Raw genomic sequence first — 17995 nt, 5'->3', positions numbered from 1 at the left:
TAAATGTGGTTTAAACATATAGTATTAATTCTTTTCAACCACTGAAAAACCTTGGATTTACAGATACTGCAATTCAGAATAATTTCTACAGGAGAAAGAGTGGGCTTGTTCAGTGAGTGAATAACAGGACAAGAAGTTCTTTGAACTGTGTTTGTTTGCAGTAGCATTCCTGTGAGATAAGTTTGAAGAGGACGCAGCTTTAATTTTGGAAATGCCATATATATATATATATATATATATATATATATATATATATATATATATTTGCTTTCGTAGATTTTCACGGGTACAGGAATGCAGGTTTTGGTGTCCTCGGGTGTCTTCCCGTGTAAAAGTTGGGGTGTCTAGGCGACGTTTCGACGAGGTCTCACTCGTCATCTTCAGGCTGGTGCTTTCGGCTTCTTGTTACTGGAACAGAGCAGGATCTCAGTGTTTGAGTTCCTATAAATACTGTTGAGGGGGTGTGGTGTATAGCCTCCAATGTTCTGGGCAGAGAGGAAGTTCCCAGGCTAGTGTGCCTTTTCTTCTTTTGTTCCTTAATTACTTGAGGGATATCCTGAGTGATTTCTTGAGTGATATCTTGAGTACCACTTAGGTGGGTCATTAGGTGTGGATTAGTTGCTAAAGTCTTTGTGTCTTGACCTCTTGAACTTTGTGAAGAGTTTTTCTGAGAAGATGGCTGTACTGCACTTAGTTGTGCTCTGGCTTGGCTTCGTGTATAGGGGCGAGCTGTGGTTTTGTGGCTTGTGTCAGCCAGATCTGTGTAGGGATTGCAGGGGGGTGCAGCATCCGGAGGTGCCTCCATGGTTTGGCTACTGGATGGTGTCTGTAATTTATCTGTGGAGAGGGTCTGGGTTTGGGTCTGGTGTGGTTGATTGGTGATGGCGTTCTGTGTGCCTCTGGATCTGGTGTCAGTTTTTGTGGGGAGGGCTAATTTCCAGATGTCTGGAAATGACCCACCTAAGTGGTACTCAAGATATCACTCAAGAAATCACTCAGGATATCCCTCAAGTAATTAAGGAACAAAAGAAGAAAAGGCACACTAGCCTGGGAACTTCCTCTCTGCCCAGAACATTGGAGGCTATACACCACACCCCCTCAACAGTATTTATAGGAACTCAAACACTGAGATCCTGCTCTGTTCCAGTAACAAGAAGCCGAAAGCACCAGCCTGAAGATGACGAGTGAGACCTCGTCGAAACGTCGCCTAGACACCCCAACTTTTACACGGGAAGACACCCGAGGACACCAAAACCTGCATATATATATATATATATATATATGTGTGTGTGTGTGTGTGTGTGTGTGTGTGTAAAGAAGTGTATGTAAATACCATATATATATGTGTGTAAAGAAGTGCTTTATTCTGTCCATTCTGAGCCTACCACAAATCGGCTTCCTTGGCTCCCCAACCCCACCCCTGGCCAGCCAGTTCCAGGGCTGTGCAAGAGGGCAAACAGTGTAGGAACAAAGGGAGCTGGTTTGTACCAAGTCAGACCATTATTCCATTTGCTCAGTAATTACCAGCACTGACTGGCAGCAGAGAAAGAAACCTGCTGACTGCCATTTACTGTACTTCCTCCTGCCTTCAGTTTTCTGCTGCTGATTACACCTTGCTCCTTCCCCTCTTCCTTTCTCCTGGTTTGATGTTTCACAGGAAGCCAGACTTGCTGTTCCAGTCCGCCTCCCTCCCCCCCCCCGCCTGCTTTCTCAAGATACTCTTCTTGGGAAAGGTGTTTATTGTAGACCTACCTCCCGGCACTTGGTGCCTAATAAAAACATCACCCAAGTGGGTTGCATCTCTGCATCGTATTTGGATGCCAAAGAATCCAAATCTTTGCCAAAAGCAAGAATCTAGTCCTCATTGTTTGAGTTTGGGAAGTGCTTAATCGTGGGGACATCTGAATTGATGTTCCAGTGGAATTTAGACGGATCTCATTGTTACTGGGACATCTTCGTTATTGGACAGCACTGAAGGGAGACAGCTTTGCTCTGGAGTGTGATACAGCTTCCCAACCAGAAGAACTTGCAGCCTACCGAGTGTAACTTGCTATGTCCTTTGTTCAACAGATTTGATCCCCAAATTTCTCCTCAAAATCCTCTCCGCTGATTTCTGAAGTAATGATTACAGTGGAACCTCGGTTTTCAAACGTAATCCGTTCCGGAAGTCCATTCGACTTCCGAAATGTTTAAAAATTAGAGGGTTGTTGGCAAAGTGAATGGTGAAAATAGAAAAAAAAAGTGCTGTGGAAGCCATTCGACTTCCGAGGCGCGTTCGAAAACGGGAGCTTCCAGGTTTCCGGTGTTCGGCTTCCGAAACATTCAGCAGCCGAGACGTTCAAAAACCGAGGTTCCACTGTATGAAGAATATGAGAGCCTTTAAGATCAGGCCAAGGATTCATCTAGTCACAGAATCACAGAGATGGAAGGGACCATGAGAGTAATCTTTTGCCCAATGCAGGACTTGAACCCATGAGATTCAGACTCTTGTACTCTACCGACTGAGCTGTCCTAGGAATCGGCATCCTGTTCTCACAGTGGTCAGCCGGATGCCTGTGGGAATCCTGCAGGCAGGACCCAAGCACAAGAGCTAGTAAGGTAAAGGTAAAGGGGCCCCTGACCATTAGGTCCAGTCGTGGCCGACTCTGGGGTTGTGGCGCTCATCTCGCTTTACTGGCCGAGGGAGCCGGCATACAGCTTCCGGGTCATGTGGCCAGCATGAATAAGCCACTTCTGGAGAACCAGAACAGTGCTCAGAAACACCGTTTACCTTCCCACCGGAGTGGTGCCTATTTATCTACTTGCACTTTGACGTGCTTTCAAACTGCTAGGTTGGCAGGAGCAGGGACCGAGCAACAGGAGCTCACCCCATCGCGGGGATTCGAACCGCTGACCTTCTGATCAGCAAGCCCTAGGCTCTGTGGTTTAACCCACAGCACCACCCTCGTCCCACACGCGAGCTAGTAGCTATAAATAAATATTATTATTATTATTATTATTATTATTATTATTAGACGAATTCATAGAGGAGAGGGCTTATCAGTACCCCCCAGCTATGATAGCTCTGCCTTGCCTCCAAACTTGGAGGTTGTAATGTTTCTGAACACCAGTTGCTGGAAGCCCCAGAAGTGTGTTGATCTTGTGCTCAGATCCTGCTTGTGTGTGAACAGCATGCTGGACAAGGCGGGCCATGGGCCTGATCCAGCAGGCTCCCCTTACGTTTGTGTCAAGATGTAGAGCAGGCTCCCACTTCACCTGTCGATCATGATCACTGCATAACCTCAACGGTTCTCCCGGCATTCGAAACGCATCCCAAAGCCACCACTTCCAGAGAACCAGCGAGGTGACAGATTGCCTTGCAGAGACCGTCAGATCGATGGGCCTGCTTTTCTATGTCTCGCACACATCTCGGCCTGAATTACGGTGCGGTGATGGACGCTTAGGTGCACATAATTCCTTCCTGGCAATCGCTTGTCCAATTTGTAACTTGCAGAGGCGCCATAAAACACCCGTTTAATTGACTGCATCTGGACGCATCAGCTGCCAGAAAGAGGGTGCCAGATTTTGGGTCCCTCTGCAGCCTCCAAAGGCAGAGTGACAACAGTGATTATGGCATCTCCGTCTTCCAAGCCCGTTGCAAGATTTAATCTTCGGGCGAGGCGCAATTGCACGCTGCAGGGGAGATGGGGTAGAAGTCCACTCCCAGCTTCTGGGATGGAGAGCCACCTGAACATAACACTGGGGGGAAATCTCATGCAACAGAAAATGAAAAAAAATTGTTCCCCAGTATACTGTGTATAGAAGGGACGCGGGTGGTGCTGTGGGTTAAACCACAGAGCCTAGGACTTGCCGATGAGAAGGTCGGTGGTTCGAATCCCCGTGACGGGGTGAGCTCCCGTTGCTCTGTCCCTGCTCCTGCCAACCTAGCAGTTCGAAAGCATGTCAAAGTGCAAGTAGATAAATAGGTACCACCCCAGCGGGAAGGTAAACGGCATTTCCATGTGCTGCTCTGGTTCGCCAGAAGCAGCTTAGTCATGCTGGCCACATGACCCGGAAGCTGTACGCCGGCTCCCTCGCCCAATAAAGCGAGATGAGCACTGCAACCCCAGAGTCGGTCACAACTGGACCTAATAGTCAGGGGTCCCTTTACCTTTAGCTTTTATACTGTGTATCCCAAGGGAATACATTTTTTTGCATACCTTCAACTGTACATAGATATACATGTCATTTTCAATGCTATATAAGTCACATTGATATTCATATTGTACTACTTTGGCTATGTGTTTAATAAAATACTGAATTCTTGTATTGTGAAAAACAAAGATGATGGTGAAAAGTGAAAAACATGAATTGCAAAAAAACTAGAGCTTACAGAACAAAACCAACTTCAGATATGAAATCAGCACGTCGAAATTAGGTTGGAACAACTGCAGGTGTCAATGCAACAAAACATTTGTTTCCCAGTGTAATCATTAAGGCTGGAATCCAAACTCCTCCTACCTGGGAGTAAACGCCACTGAATTCAGGATGACTCACTTCTAAGTAGCCATGAACAGGATTGTGCTGTCCGGCTGCTACTCTCTGCGTACATAACTGGGAGCAAGATGCAACTGGTAAGGTTGCTCTCTCCTGGAAGGAGCAGGTTCATGTCTTGGGGTGACTCCTGGATCCAGTGTTATCACTGCAATACCTGTTTCTGGACAGAGATGATTTGGCTACTGTATTCCATGCTCCATGGCAGCTTCCAGGCTGGATTACTGCAATGCGCTCTACGTGGGGCTGCCCTTGAGGACAGCTTGGAAACTTCCAACTGGTCCAAAATGCAGCGGCCAGATTGCTAGCTGGAATTTCCTTCCGGATTTCATATACCCCATGTTTCAAAAGAGTTGCATAGGTTGCCAGTGCACTTCCAGGCCCAATTCAAGATGCTCACATTAGTATTTAAAGCCCTAAACAGAGGCATTATTCTGGGATGTGTCTGGAAGAACTGGGGACTAGGCAGCACAATCCTATACAGGTGTACCTTGGTTCTCAAATGCCTTGGTACTCAAACAACTTGGAACCCAACACTTCAAACCCAGAAGTGTGTGTTCCGGTTTGCAAACCTTTTTCAGAAGCTGAACATGCTCTGTTTTGAGTGCCACACTGAGGTCTGTGTGTGGAACCCAGTTCAGCTACCGATTTGTTGATTGATTGTGTGATTGCAGTACATCGTTTATTGCTTTCATTTTATGTATCCATGGTCTCGTTAGATAGTAAAACTCATGTTAAATTGCTGTTTTGGGGGTTATTTTTCAAAGTCTGGAATGGATCAATGCATTTTGCATTACTTTCTATGGGAAAGCGCGCTTTGGTTTTGGAACGCTTTGGTTTTGGAACGGAGTAAGATTGAGAACCAAGGGACCACTGTATACGTGTCTACTCTGAAGTAAAGCAATACTGTGTTTGACGGGACAGTGTGTACTAGATTGGGGCCTTATTCCTTTTAGAGAGAGAAGGCAACATGCGAGGAAATGTCAGATATTAGATTGCATTCCCCCCCCCCCCCCAATACCATGAAATTAACAGGAAAGATTGTCTGCCTGCATGAACTCAAAACAATCACTTACTGGAGGTGTCGGGAGATTAAACATTGCATCAATACCATGCATCACCTCTATGGATTTTAATGCTTGTCGTTAAGCTGGCCGTTTGACAAATGCAACAGAAGTAATAATGCTATTATTGACTTGGTGTAATAAAAATTTATATTACAAAAATAAAAATAAAATTTAGGAGGGCGGGGAGTTTTTATGGGCTGCTTTATGAGCATTTTCAGCGACTCCAGAGAAAGCAGCAGATAGCGATCGCTGCGGAAGTCAATACAAGAGGGCAGCAGATCCGCAGCAAATCCATCAACCCAGTGGAGAAATAGGAGCTCTGAACATTCAGGAAAGCTCGGTTATTTGGAAAGTGCTACTAAGACCCCACACCAAGATAGCAGGGATATCAATTTGATAAGTTTCTTTGCACTATAATAATAAGCATCAAACACAGTAACTGTTAGCCAGGTATCTTGTAAGAGAATGGTTTCTTCATCTTAACAATAATAGAACACAGTACAGTGATACCTTGGTTCTCAGACGCCTTGGTACTCAAAACAATTTGGAACCCAAACACTGCAAACCTGGAAGTAAGCGTTCCGGTTTGCAAACTTTCTTTGGAAGCCGAACGTGCTGTGTTTTGAGTGTTACGCTTCTGATTTGAGTGTTCCACTGAGGTCTGTCTGCTTTTGCTATTTATTTTGCAATTTTTTCGGCTTTTTTGTTTTGTTTTTGTGACTGTCTGAAACCCAGTTCAGCTATTGATTGATTGATTGATTGATTGTGTGACTGCAGTACATTGTTTATTGCTTTCATTTTATGGATCCATGGTCTCGTTAGATAGTAAAATTCATGCTAAACTGCTGTTTTAGGGGTTGTTTTTAAAAGTCTGGAACAGATTAATCCAGTCTGCATTAATTTCTATGGGAAAGCGCGCCTTGGTTTTGGAATGCTTTGGTTTTGGAACCGACTTCTGGAACGGATTAAGTTTGAGAACCAAGGTACCACTGTATTATTCCCTCTATTTCCAATGTCTTGAGTGTGAGCGCCATTCCTTATGTCCCCAAATCATCACCACTCATGCCCCCCCCAAAAAAAGGAAAAAAAGGAGGAAATCCAGTTTGCAGGAGCACCAAAGAAAATGCTTAAGGGAGAGAACTCCAAAACAATCCAAGGCCACAGAATGTTGACTGACAGAGGTTGCACTTTGTTAAAAGAGTTACCAGAAGACCCCTATTCCCCCCACTGACCATTCCCAGAGTTCCCTGGGAAGAGTGATTCATTGTTAAACTACATTGGCAATTGTAGCTCTGGGAGGGGAATAACGGAATCTCTTAGCACCTCTCAGCACCCTGAACAAACTACAACTCCCAGCATTCTTTGAGGGAAGCAATGACTGTTCAAAGTGATATCATAAGAGCTTCAAAAAATGTCTGGATGCGGTCCAAGTTCTTCAGCACCCTTTCACATTACAAACTATTTCCTGCCCAATATATAACTGGAATTTGATACCAACTTTAAAAAAAACTTGTAAAAAACGTGCTTGTCTTTTGCTTTGAGTTGCTGTGGCAAAAAGGCAACTCATGTATTTGATAAGGAATAAAATTAAAAATTAGATGGGTACAATCCAGCTGTTTGTAAGTACTTTCAAAAACACCCATTTTGACTGGATGGGTTGGAATCGCAGTCTTAGGCACACTGACTCATAAGAAAATCCTTCTGAACTCAGTGGAAATCTACTCTCAGGTAAGTGTATTTAGGATTGTGGTCTTAAGTGCCCATCTGGCTCTCAGCTAAAAAATTATATTAAAAAATTATTAGAAGATAAAGTCCCGACCAGAGAAGAATGGCAGATTAAGTTGATGGATTATGCTGAAATGGCAAAAATGACTGGAAGAATCAGAAATCAGGAAGACCAAAATTTCAATAAAGAATGGGAATTTAAAAAAAAATTATCTTAAAAACCACTGTAAACAGTTAAAACTGTTAGTAGGATTGGAATAACACTTGTAGTTTAACGGTGAATTTTGGATATAATGGAGATGTAAAAGATCTGGATTATTATAAAAGATGGAAGAAGAAATGATTAATAATAGGACCCACAAAAAGAAAGTCCAGGATATTCTTTGGAATCTTGTTTTTGTTGTATGTTGGATATACGATTGTAAAACTGTAATTTGAAAAACTATATACATTTACATTTACATATACATATATAGCCCCTTGAAAACTGAGATGAAAGACTTCTTGAGAGGACGATCTATTTTGGCAGCTAAGGGGGAAGAGAGTTTGTGGGATGGGTGGTTACTGGTCTGTTTTATTATTTATTTTGTGTTTTCCCATATTGTATTTTTTTATGTTGTGAACCGCCCTGCGATCTTCGGGCGGAAGGCGGTATACACGTTTGGCAAATAACAATTTAAAAAAGCCGTTTCAACTTTTCTCACAGAAGTCTCATACAGGCCCAGCAAGAACAGACGAGCTTCAAAATGGATCTTCATGGAGGTAATTTATTGAGCTGCAACTGACTCACTCATCGCAGATCAGGAACGCAAGATGGCTGTGTTGAACGGAAACCTTTTGCAGTGTTGCTGTCCTGCTTATTAGGTCTGTTATACTGAATTTTTTAAAACAACAATTATTGTTTCTGTAGGAAAGGCACATCCAAGGCAGGGTCCATCGAAAAGAGGTAAATACCTCAAGTGAGGAAAGACAATCAGTCCCGGCGAGTCGACGTCTTCCACGCTGCAGGTCGGATCTCACCACACCCGGCATCGACCAATCACCTCTTGCAGGATCCGTATCCCTTCGACGCTCTTGTCCTTCAAGGCCAACGCCAGGAGAACCGGCTTGTTCCCAGCTTCCTGAGAGACCGACGTCGCCAGATGTTTGGCACAGATGTGGACGAGGGGCTGCAAATCAACCCATGTTAGATACTGAGATATACCATATTTTTTACTCCACAAGGTGCACCTGACTATAAGGCGCACCTACTTTTTTTTGGGAGGGGGGGGGATTCAAGAAAAAAAATATTATTTAAAGGGAGCGCTGAGCAGTGCCTTCATGCATCCCAGGCTCTGCTCAGTTTTCCTTTTCATGAGCTGCGAGGAGCGTGTGTGCGGTGCTTGCAGGCTTTTCCCTGAGGAGGGAGAAGGGCAGCTCTTTTGCGGGAGGTGGGGAAGGGACAGAGCAGGTCGGGGAGCAGCCTTCCTGCTGCTCCCCAAGCTTGTGGGGCTGGTGGTGGGGGAAGCCCGGCTTTCCCCCAATCCCAGGGACCACACATTCGCTCCATAAGACACGCAGACATTTCCCCTTAGATTTTAAGAGGAACAAAGTGCGTCTTATGGAGCGAAAAATACGGTAAATTCTAGGAGTCAAATGACACTGTGGCATTTGCCATCCTATGTGTGTGACATCATACTGGGTTCATAGGGAAAGGGTTAACTAATTGTAAAACGTCTAACCGATGGGAACCCAGGGGGGAGAGTTAATTGTGTATAAGGTGAGTTAATTGTGTATAAGGTTTAAGCACAGAGGTTTTTTAGTTCGAGTTGTTGAGAAGACAGTCTGGAGTTAGAAGAGACAGAAAAGATAAGTCTGTGGGTTGGGCTAGTCTGGTGTGAGAGAGGGAGAGAATTTGTTAAGAGGAGTCAGTCAAACAGTTGAGATAATCAGTCAGAAGGTATTAGGAAGGTATAGGCCGGTAAAGAAACTAAAGTTAAGATACTGACGGGAATATCATCAGAGAAAACATAAACTTGTTAATGTTTGTAAAATAAACTTGTTTTTTGGTTCATTTTTAACAACTGACTGGACTCAGTGTTTTACCAGAGAGTGACTGGTTGGTGGCATGGAAGTGAGCACAGTGGTGGCACAGCGATCAATAGACCGTTAAACGTCCGGGGACCCTTTGTGATCGCCACAGACACCTTAAATCGAGGTTACGGTCCCCACAGCGATATGCCTAGGCACTTTTGTTCCTTACAAGATTACAAAGCAAATGATCTGTGGGGCAGCGCAGCAGCAAGAGACTTGCCTCTGTGGGTGCTGTGCGAGCCAGCTGATTTGCAGGGCACCAAGAGTTGTGTCTGTTGGCGCCGTGCTGCCCCGTAGACCGGCTGACGGGCACAACATCGCAGCCACGCCAGGCTGCCAAGCAGAGATGTCAGTTGCTAAACTGGCATCCAGACATCTTCATGTGGTCTAGCAGTTTTTAGCTAGGAGACCGAGGGCTACCTTACGACATTAGAGACACCTCCTTGAGGCCCGGGTCACCTGAATATTTTTCAGGGGCCCAAGAGGCAGCCCATTTTTGCTACAGTTAATGGTAAATGCCGTCAGCTGTCATGCAAATGCATCACAGCTGGTTGCTTTAACGGTATGCAAGAATTTGGCTCCGGTTTTCCTCTTCCCTCCCCAATCTTTTTTCCTTTTGTGTCGTGTCTACTTAGGCTGATAAGCCTGCGGGCAGGGACCGTGTGCTTTTCTGAACAGAATTGCGGAAGAATGAATGAATGAACAAACCTCGTCTTTGCCAAGCAGGACTTTTGTGGTGAGCAAAGGGCTGCTGATGCCGTCAGCCACCACGTTCGGCTCCACCGAGACGAGGGTCCCCATCTTCCCGTACTGGGTCACCACCACCAGGATCGTGTTGGCGAAGGCTGTGCACACCACCTCGGTCGGGATGCCCTGCACCACCTCCTCAGCCTGCTTGGAGTCTACAAGGGGTTTTGCGGCCATGGCGATAGCTTTCAACTGGCAAAAACAAAACCCACAAGGGAACGTTATTTTGCTCAGACATCACAACCAGCAGGGAACAAACAGCCAGCTGCACACCTGACATGGGGCTTCCCTTGAGCTTGGCCCAGAAGCTGCAGCAAGATTGCTGGCAGGAGTGAGACCCCGTGAGCATTTAATACTTCTGCTCAAAGATCAGCACTGGTTGCTAACTTCCTACCGGGCCAGGTCCAAGGGGCTTCTATTAGCAGCATTCGAAATTAGCCAGGCACAGTTTGCACCTGGCTATCAGCTACTTGCGAGCAAACAAAGATGCCCAGGTGCCAGACATTCAAAGTGTGGGTGCTGACTTTTAAAGCCCTAAATGGCCTTGGCCCAGGATACCTGAAGGAGTGTCTCCACCTCCATCGTTCTGCCCGACACTGAGGTCCAGTGCCGAGAGCCTTCTGGCGGTTCCCTCCCTGCGAGAAGCCAAGTTACAGGGAACCAGGCAGAGGGCCTTGTCAGTAGTGGTGCCTGCCCTGTGGAACACCCTCCCACCAGATGTCAAGGAAATAAACAACTATCTGACTTTTAGAAGACATCTGAAGGCAGCCCTGTTTCGGGAAGTTTTTAATGTTTGATGTTTTATTGTGTTTTTAATAGTCTGTTGGGAGCCGCCCAGAGTGGCTGGGGAAACATAGCCAGATGGGCGGGGGATAAATAATAAATAATTTATTATTATTATTATTATTATTATTATTATTATTATTATTATTTCGTCACCATCTGGAGGTACAAACCTGGGGAATCCTTGGATCTTGCCTATTTTCACACACTAGCAAGACATCCTCTAGAATTCTATCAGTGATATTTTATCTACACAATCAGAATGAAAGAAAAAGTCGTATAGAAAAATACAACTATCAAGCCATTTCGCTCAAAAATGGCAATGAGCTACTCTGTTTTGGCGACTGTAACCCTGGTTTAGGGAGCCATTTGGCGCCTAGGTTATTATATATCTGAGTATCTAACACTGACTATTAGTATGTAAAGCCCTTAGTGACAGAACAGCCCTTCCACATTAGCAAGAAACCAATCTTTTCGTGTGGCAGCAACATAAGACTTTGGAACTCTCTGCCTATTGAAACTGTGCAGCCGCCTTCTCTGCGCTCCTTTCGGCACCTGCTAAAAACCCATTTCTTCAGGCAAGTCCACTAGGCCTGTACAACCCCAAGAAGTGCTTTTTCAGTTTATCTCCGTGGAAAGCCTTCCCTAGAGAACAGACTTGGGACCTTCTAGCCTGGGCAATGATTCCAGGTGGGATTGGGGGGGGGAGGAAGGCCGGATCCTGTGCATAGCTGTCAACTTTTCCCTTTTCTTGCGAGGAATCCTATTCGGAATAAGGGAATTTCTCTTAAAAAAAGGGAAACGTTGACAGCTATGATCCTGTGGGCTGGCTACACCGGAGTAGAGCTTTCCCACAACCACCTTTATAGTTTGCAAGGCAATCTGGAAGGAGGAGTTGCTGCTTTTCTTTTTCTTTTTACCGCTATTTAGAATTTTAGCATCCGCGGAGTTAATCCTAGCAGTTTGCAAGGCAGCGGATGGGTCGGGAGGCGGAGCGCTGTTTTGGAGAGCTGCTGCTTCCCTTTTCCTCCAGGGTGTTGCGCCTTCCTAGACATTTACAGAATTATACAATGACGGCCCAAGATTTTAGCCGTTTGCAACGCCAACCCGCCGACTGTTTTGCAGATCTGCTCTTTTGCCGTTGCACCTACCTAGGATTTGGGGGGCGGAGGTTGGCTAAACGCGTGCGCCTCTGGAGAGCTGGCGAGGGGGCCGCCGAGCGCGCCCCGGGACGCAGCCGGTGGACTCGCGCCGGACTCTCCGGCTCCGGGAGCGCCGCGCGGCCTCGTCCCCGCGATCGGGGCCGCAGACCGAGCCTTTTCCTCCGCAGCCCGGGCTGGGAAGGCGAGGGAAGCCGGGGAGGGAAACAAGACCGAGTCCGCTCCGCCTCCGATGCGCTCCCTCCGCCGCGCCAGCCGCGCTTCTCTTTACGCAGCGGAAACCCGCCTCCCTCGCTCATTCTCCGGCGCCGCCTCCTTCTCCTCTTCTTCGGATCGCCTTTCTCCTCCCCCTCCTGGGCGGAGCCGGAGCCGAGGAGGGCGAGGGGGGCCTCTGAGCATGTCCAAAACGCCCTCTCCGATCCGCGCAGCGTGAAAGCCGCATGGAGCGGAGCTTGCTTCGCTTTGTTTTTCTTGCGGTCCGGCGTCTCATTAGTGTTCGGTTCATTTGCGCTCGCCTTTCCCCCAGAGTCAGTGCCGGATTAACGTATAATAAGCTAAACAAGCTATAGCTTAGGGCCCCACTCTTTTTGGAAGCCAAATAAATTTAAAGGGGGGAAAAAACCTGGATGCGCATTTCCAAAATATAAGATATAAAATAAAACCTACAGCAACAGTGTTTTGTGTTGTGTATATGGACCTATTAGGTCCATAAATTACCGTATAGCGCGTAAAGGTAAAGAGAAAGGGACCCCTGACCATTAGGTCCAATCGTGGCCGACTCTGGGGTTGCGGTGCTCATCTCGCTTTATTGGGCGAGGGAGCCGGCGTACAGCTTCCGGGTCATGTGGCCAGCATGACTAAGCCGCTTCTGGTGAACCAGAGCAGTGCACGGAAACGCCATTTACCTTCCCACTGGAACAGTACCTATTTATCTACTTGCACTTTGACGTGCTTTCGAACTGCTAGGTTGGCAGGAGCAGGGACCGAGCAACGGGAGCTCACCCCATCGTGGGGATTCAAACCACCAACCTTCTGATCAGGAAGTCCTAGGCTCTGTGGTTTAACCCACAGCACCATCCGTGTCATATTCAACACACAAAAAAGCAACAATTTGTTGTCAACAAAGGACAGCTGAACATAAAAAGCTACCTTTGGTAGCTTAGGGCCTCATCAAACCTAAATCCAGCCCTGCTCTAAACTGGGACTCCAGGCGGTTTACAGATTATGATTGTTAAAAATTATTTAATGCAGATTAAAATTGGAAAAAGCTAAAAAAAAAGGAAGAAAAAAGGTAATCAAACACCAATAGAATCAAAACCACCTGGGCAAATCATTTTTTTAAAATGGTGCAAATTACCCCCCCCCCCCCGCCGCAAAAAAAACCCACCTTGCAAAATTTGCTTGACCAAGTGGTGAAGGTAGGAAGAAGATTCACACCACCACAAAGGGGAATTCCCACCCCCAGTCTCTACTGAGTAGGCTGCATATTAAGAACCACAACCTGCCATTCTACAAGGCCGTAAATCAGAAGGGGAGCAGGCCTCCTCCATTAGCTCTGCAGAGAACCTAGCTCAGGGGTCAACAACCTTTTTCAGCAGGGGGCTGGTCCACCGTCCCTCAGACCTTGTGGGGGGCCAGACTATATTTTGAAAAAAAATAAATGAACAAATTCCTATGCCCCACAAATAACCCAGAGATGCATTTTAAATAAAAGGACACATTCTACTCATGTAAAAACATGCTGATTCACAGACTGTCCACGGGCCGGGTGTAGAAGGCGATTGGGCCGCATGTGGCCCCCGGGCCTTAGGTTGCCTACCCCTGGTCTAGCTGCATCCAAAACCTCTCTCTGCTGTCACCTAAGCGGGATCCATTCCATCAAGATGCAACCAATAGGCAGGAGGACATTGCAGGCTAGCTGCATTTGGCTCCTGCCTGTGAACTGTTTCTGTCCCAGCAGGTCTTTGCAAGAGCTCCTATATAACCTCAAGAGCTTACTACCGGTGTCGGCTTGTTTTCCTCCTCCCTCCCCCTCCATTTCTCCTTTGGTGCTGTACCTTTTATATCATAAGCCTGTGGGTAGGATTCTACTTCCCTTCAGTCTTCTTAGGAAAACCATTTTTTCTGACGAAGGGTGGGGTGAAAATGTTTAAATCCTTGATCTAAATTAAAGTAAATTATTCTTGCTTATACTTAATAAGTAATAATTCCTGCTTATGTGGATGCATCAATGCATGCAGCACTCTGCAAAATGTAAGAGCATCAGGTCCCTGCCCCAAGGACTTTGCAATCTTTTCCAACTGGGACCTAGTGGGTAAGAGCAGAGGAAAGGGAGCAAGACTGGAGAAGGCAATTTGGAGCAGAAAAGTGTCAGCAGCACCTGTGGGCTTTATTCTCCTCTTTCCCACCATGCCAGCCCAATTTTCCATAAGGAATAGGGATGCGGGTGGCGCTGTGGTCTAAACCAATGAGCCTCTCAGGCTTGCCGATCAAAAGGTCGGCGGTTCGAATCCTCATGATGGAGTGAGCTCCTGTTGCTCTGTCCCAGCTTCTGCCAACCTAGCAGTTTGAAAGCACACCAGTGCAAGTAGATAAATAGGTACCACTGCGGCGGGAAGGTAAACAGCGTTTCCATGCGCTTTGGTTTCCGTCACGGTGTTCTGTTGTGCCAGAAGCGGTTTAATCCTGCTAACCACATGACCCGGAAAGCTGTCTGTGGACAAACGCCAGCTCCCTCAGTGAGATGAGCGCCACAACCCCATATTTTCCTTTGACTGGACTGGACCAGAGGTCCTTTACCTTTACCTTTCCATATGGGATTCCAGGGATGTATATGTAATGATGATGATTTGCATACTGCTCTTCAGCCGAAAATAACAGGGCGGTACACAACATAAAAATACGAAATGATGCAAACATACCTGCCATTCCTAGGGATGGAGGGAGTTGGTTAGAGGAGGGGGGGGACGTGCTCTGTGACTAGATGTGCATAATGTTTTGCTTAAAATTTTATTGGATTTTTATTGCATCTTGATATTACGTATTTCCTTTTTTTGGTTGTGCTAAATAAACATGAGGGAGTTTTTATTTTTTAAAAGAAGGATCTGCTGACTAATTAATCAGGGACACCTTTTTTTGTTCGTGAAAATAGCTTTTTAAAATTGATTAATTTCAACGATTAATCAACCCAGCATAGCAGATGTAATTTTAAACCGCATTGATTTTAAAGGAAGACAATTCTGCCTCTAAAAATTCTTCTATAGGTTAATAGTCTTTATTTCTCCCCACGTTCACACACGCCTGAAAGTTATGGATAAAGAGCGAATACATTTCTTTATTAATGTCTTTACAGTATTTATAGGCCGCGTTTCAAGGGAGAAAAACTGTTTGCAGACTTTTGGAAAACATGAATGAAAGCAGTATAAGACCAGATACAACTAATAAAGAAAGACACACACGAGAAATAAGAAGAGACCCCCCATAAGCAGGAATTATTACTTATTAAGTATAAGCAAGAATAATTTACTTTAATTTAGATCAAGGATTTAAACATTTTACCCCACCCTTTTTCAGAAAAAAAGGTTTTCCTAAGAAGACTGAAGTGAAGTAGAATCCTACCCACAGGCTTATGATATAAAAGGTACAGCACCAAAGGAGAAATGGAGGGGGAGGGAGGAGGAAAACAAGCCGACTCCGGTAGTAAGCTCTTGAGGTTATATAGGAGCTCTTGCAAAGACCTGCTGGGACAGAAACAGTTCACAGGCAGGAGCCAAATGCAGCTAGCCTGCAATGTCCTCTTGCCTATTGGTTGCATCTTGATGGAGTGGGGAAGCGATGGTCATCCAGATGTTTTTTGGAGTCCATCTGCCTTCACCATTGGCCTTGCTGCCTGGCTCTCATGGCATGGTAAAAGTTTGCCAAACTTCATGGCTTGGAGAAAATGGCGAGAGAGAAGAACTCAAGGAGATCCTAGGAAGCTGAACATCGGAAGATTCAGGACCGATAAAGACTTCTTCACGTAGCGCAGTGAAATATACTCAGAGTCGAGAGTGGATTTCATGCTCTTTATTCAGCTCATAGTGGTGAGGAGGGAATGGAAGTCCCCTCAAAGTATCTGCTTTATATACATTATTTACACAATGGGCTGCACGTGATTGGCTAATTCTGGAATTCTCCTGTAGGCCAATCAGGTTGTGGATTCACTTCTATCTGGAGCTGGATTGGGTGGCTCCTGCCGACCAATCATACTGCTGCATTGTTCTAGGACCAATCAGACTGCTGCAGTTTGGATCCTATTCAACTCAGTACATAACAGCTACCAAAGTGGATGGCTTGAAAAGGGGATTAGAGAATGGCAAATCAAGCCGAAATAGCAAAACTAACTGGGAAGCTCAGGAATTGAGAAGAGAAGAAAATTTTAAAAAGAACAGGAAATGTTTATAATGTATATACAAAATCATTGTAAACGGGTCAAGATACCAGCAGGATTTTAAATACACTTGTAATGTAACAGAATGTACAGATAACTTAGGAAGATGAAAAATTGGAGAAGCATTGATATGCAGTTAAAAATAGAATCAAAAGGACCCATGGAAGGGATAGGGGGAATAATAATAATAATAATAATAATAATAATAATAATAATAATAATATATTATTTGTATCCTGCCCATCTGGCTGGGCCTCCCCAGCCACTCGGGGCGTCTTCCAACAGAGATTAAAAATACATTAAAATGTCACACATTAAAAACTTCCCTGAAGTCAGGAGATTCAGAATAATCACGATATTTGGATTTTGCAGCAAACTGGAAGAGTGGCAAAGTTCCCTCAAGGCTAGAATGGATTCAAAAATTGGCTGAATATAAGGAACTACAGTAGATAGCGTGTCTGAAATAATAGACAATAAACCAAAACAGGTATTTATCTCAAAATGGGAAGTCTTCAAAAATATATTTGAAAAATAATTATTGTAGTTTAAACTCTCTCATAGCATTTGAATAATTTCAGGGGAGCCATGGCTCCTGTCCGTCCCTCCTCCGCAGCTCGCTTTAAAGCAGCAAAGTGGACAGGGGCCACCCGCTTTGCTGCTTTAAATAGTTTAGTACAACAGTTGATTCTCTATGTGGGATAAGAAGCTACAGTTAGAACTGGATATGGAACAACTGACTGGTTCAAAATTGGGAAAGGAGTACGACAAGGCTGTATATTGTCTCCCTGCTTATTTAACTTATACACAGTATTCATCATGCGAAAGGCTGGGCTGGATGAATCCCTAGCCGGAATTAAGATTGCTGGAAGAAATATCAACAACCTCAGATATGCAGATGACACAACCTTGATGGCAGAAAGTGAGGAGGAATGAAAGAACCTTTTAATGAGGGTGAAAGAGGAGAGCGCAAAATATGGTCTGAAGCTCAACATAAAAAAAACGAAGATCATGGCCACTGGTCCCATCACCTCCTGGCAAATAGAAGGGGAAGAAATGGAGGCAGTGAGAGATTTTACTTTCTTGGGCTCCATGATCACTGCAGATGGTGACAGCAGCCATGAAATTAAAAGACGCCTGCTTCTTGGAAGAAAAGCAATGACAAACCTAGACAGCATCTTAAAAAGCAGAGACATCACTTTGCCAACAAAGGTCCATATAGTTAAAGCTATGGTTTTCCCAGTAGTGATGTAGGGAAGTGAGAGCTGGACCTTAAAGAAGGCTGATCGCCGAAGAATTGATGCTTTTGAATTCTGGTGCTGGAGGAGACTCTTGAGAGTCCCATGGACTGCAAGAAGATCAAACCTCTCTATTCTGAAGGAAATCAGCCCTGAGTGCTCACTGGAAGGACAGATCCTGAAGAGGACTCCCTGGGAAAGACTCTGATGTTGGGAAAGATGGAGGGCGCAAGGAGAAGGGGA

The 17995-nt window shown here is 45.4% G+C and overlaps 1 protein-coding gene across 1 annotated transcript; it reads right to left on the bottom strand.

Annotated features, from left to right (window-relative positions):
- Positions 1 to 8082: 8082 nt before the first annotated feature.
- Positions 8083 to 12345, bottom strand: PSMG3 (proteasome assembly chaperone 3). Its single transcript, XM_081889435.1, has 3 exons — positions 12080 to 12345; positions 10107 to 10337; positions 8083 to 8494 (listed from the first exon to the last, which is right to left on the bottom strand). Exons 2-3 carry the CDS (start codon positions 10320 to 10322, stop codon positions 8342 to 8344), a joined length of 369 nt encoding a protein of 122 aa, XP_081745561.1. The 5' UTR covers positions 10323 to 10337; positions 12080 to 12345; the 3' UTR covers positions 8083 to 8341.
- Positions 12346 to 17995: the final 5650 nt, after the last annotated feature.

This window comes from Podarcis melisellensis (genome assembly GCF_964234715.1).
Source record: "Podarcis melisellensis genome assembly, chromosome: 14".
Classification (NCBI taxonomy): Eukaryota; Metazoa; Chordata; class Lepidosauria; order Squamata; family Lacertidae; genus Podarcis; species Podarcis melisellensis.
Note: the sequence above shows the minus strand (reverse complement) of the source record. Positions and strands in the feature narration are given on the sequence as shown.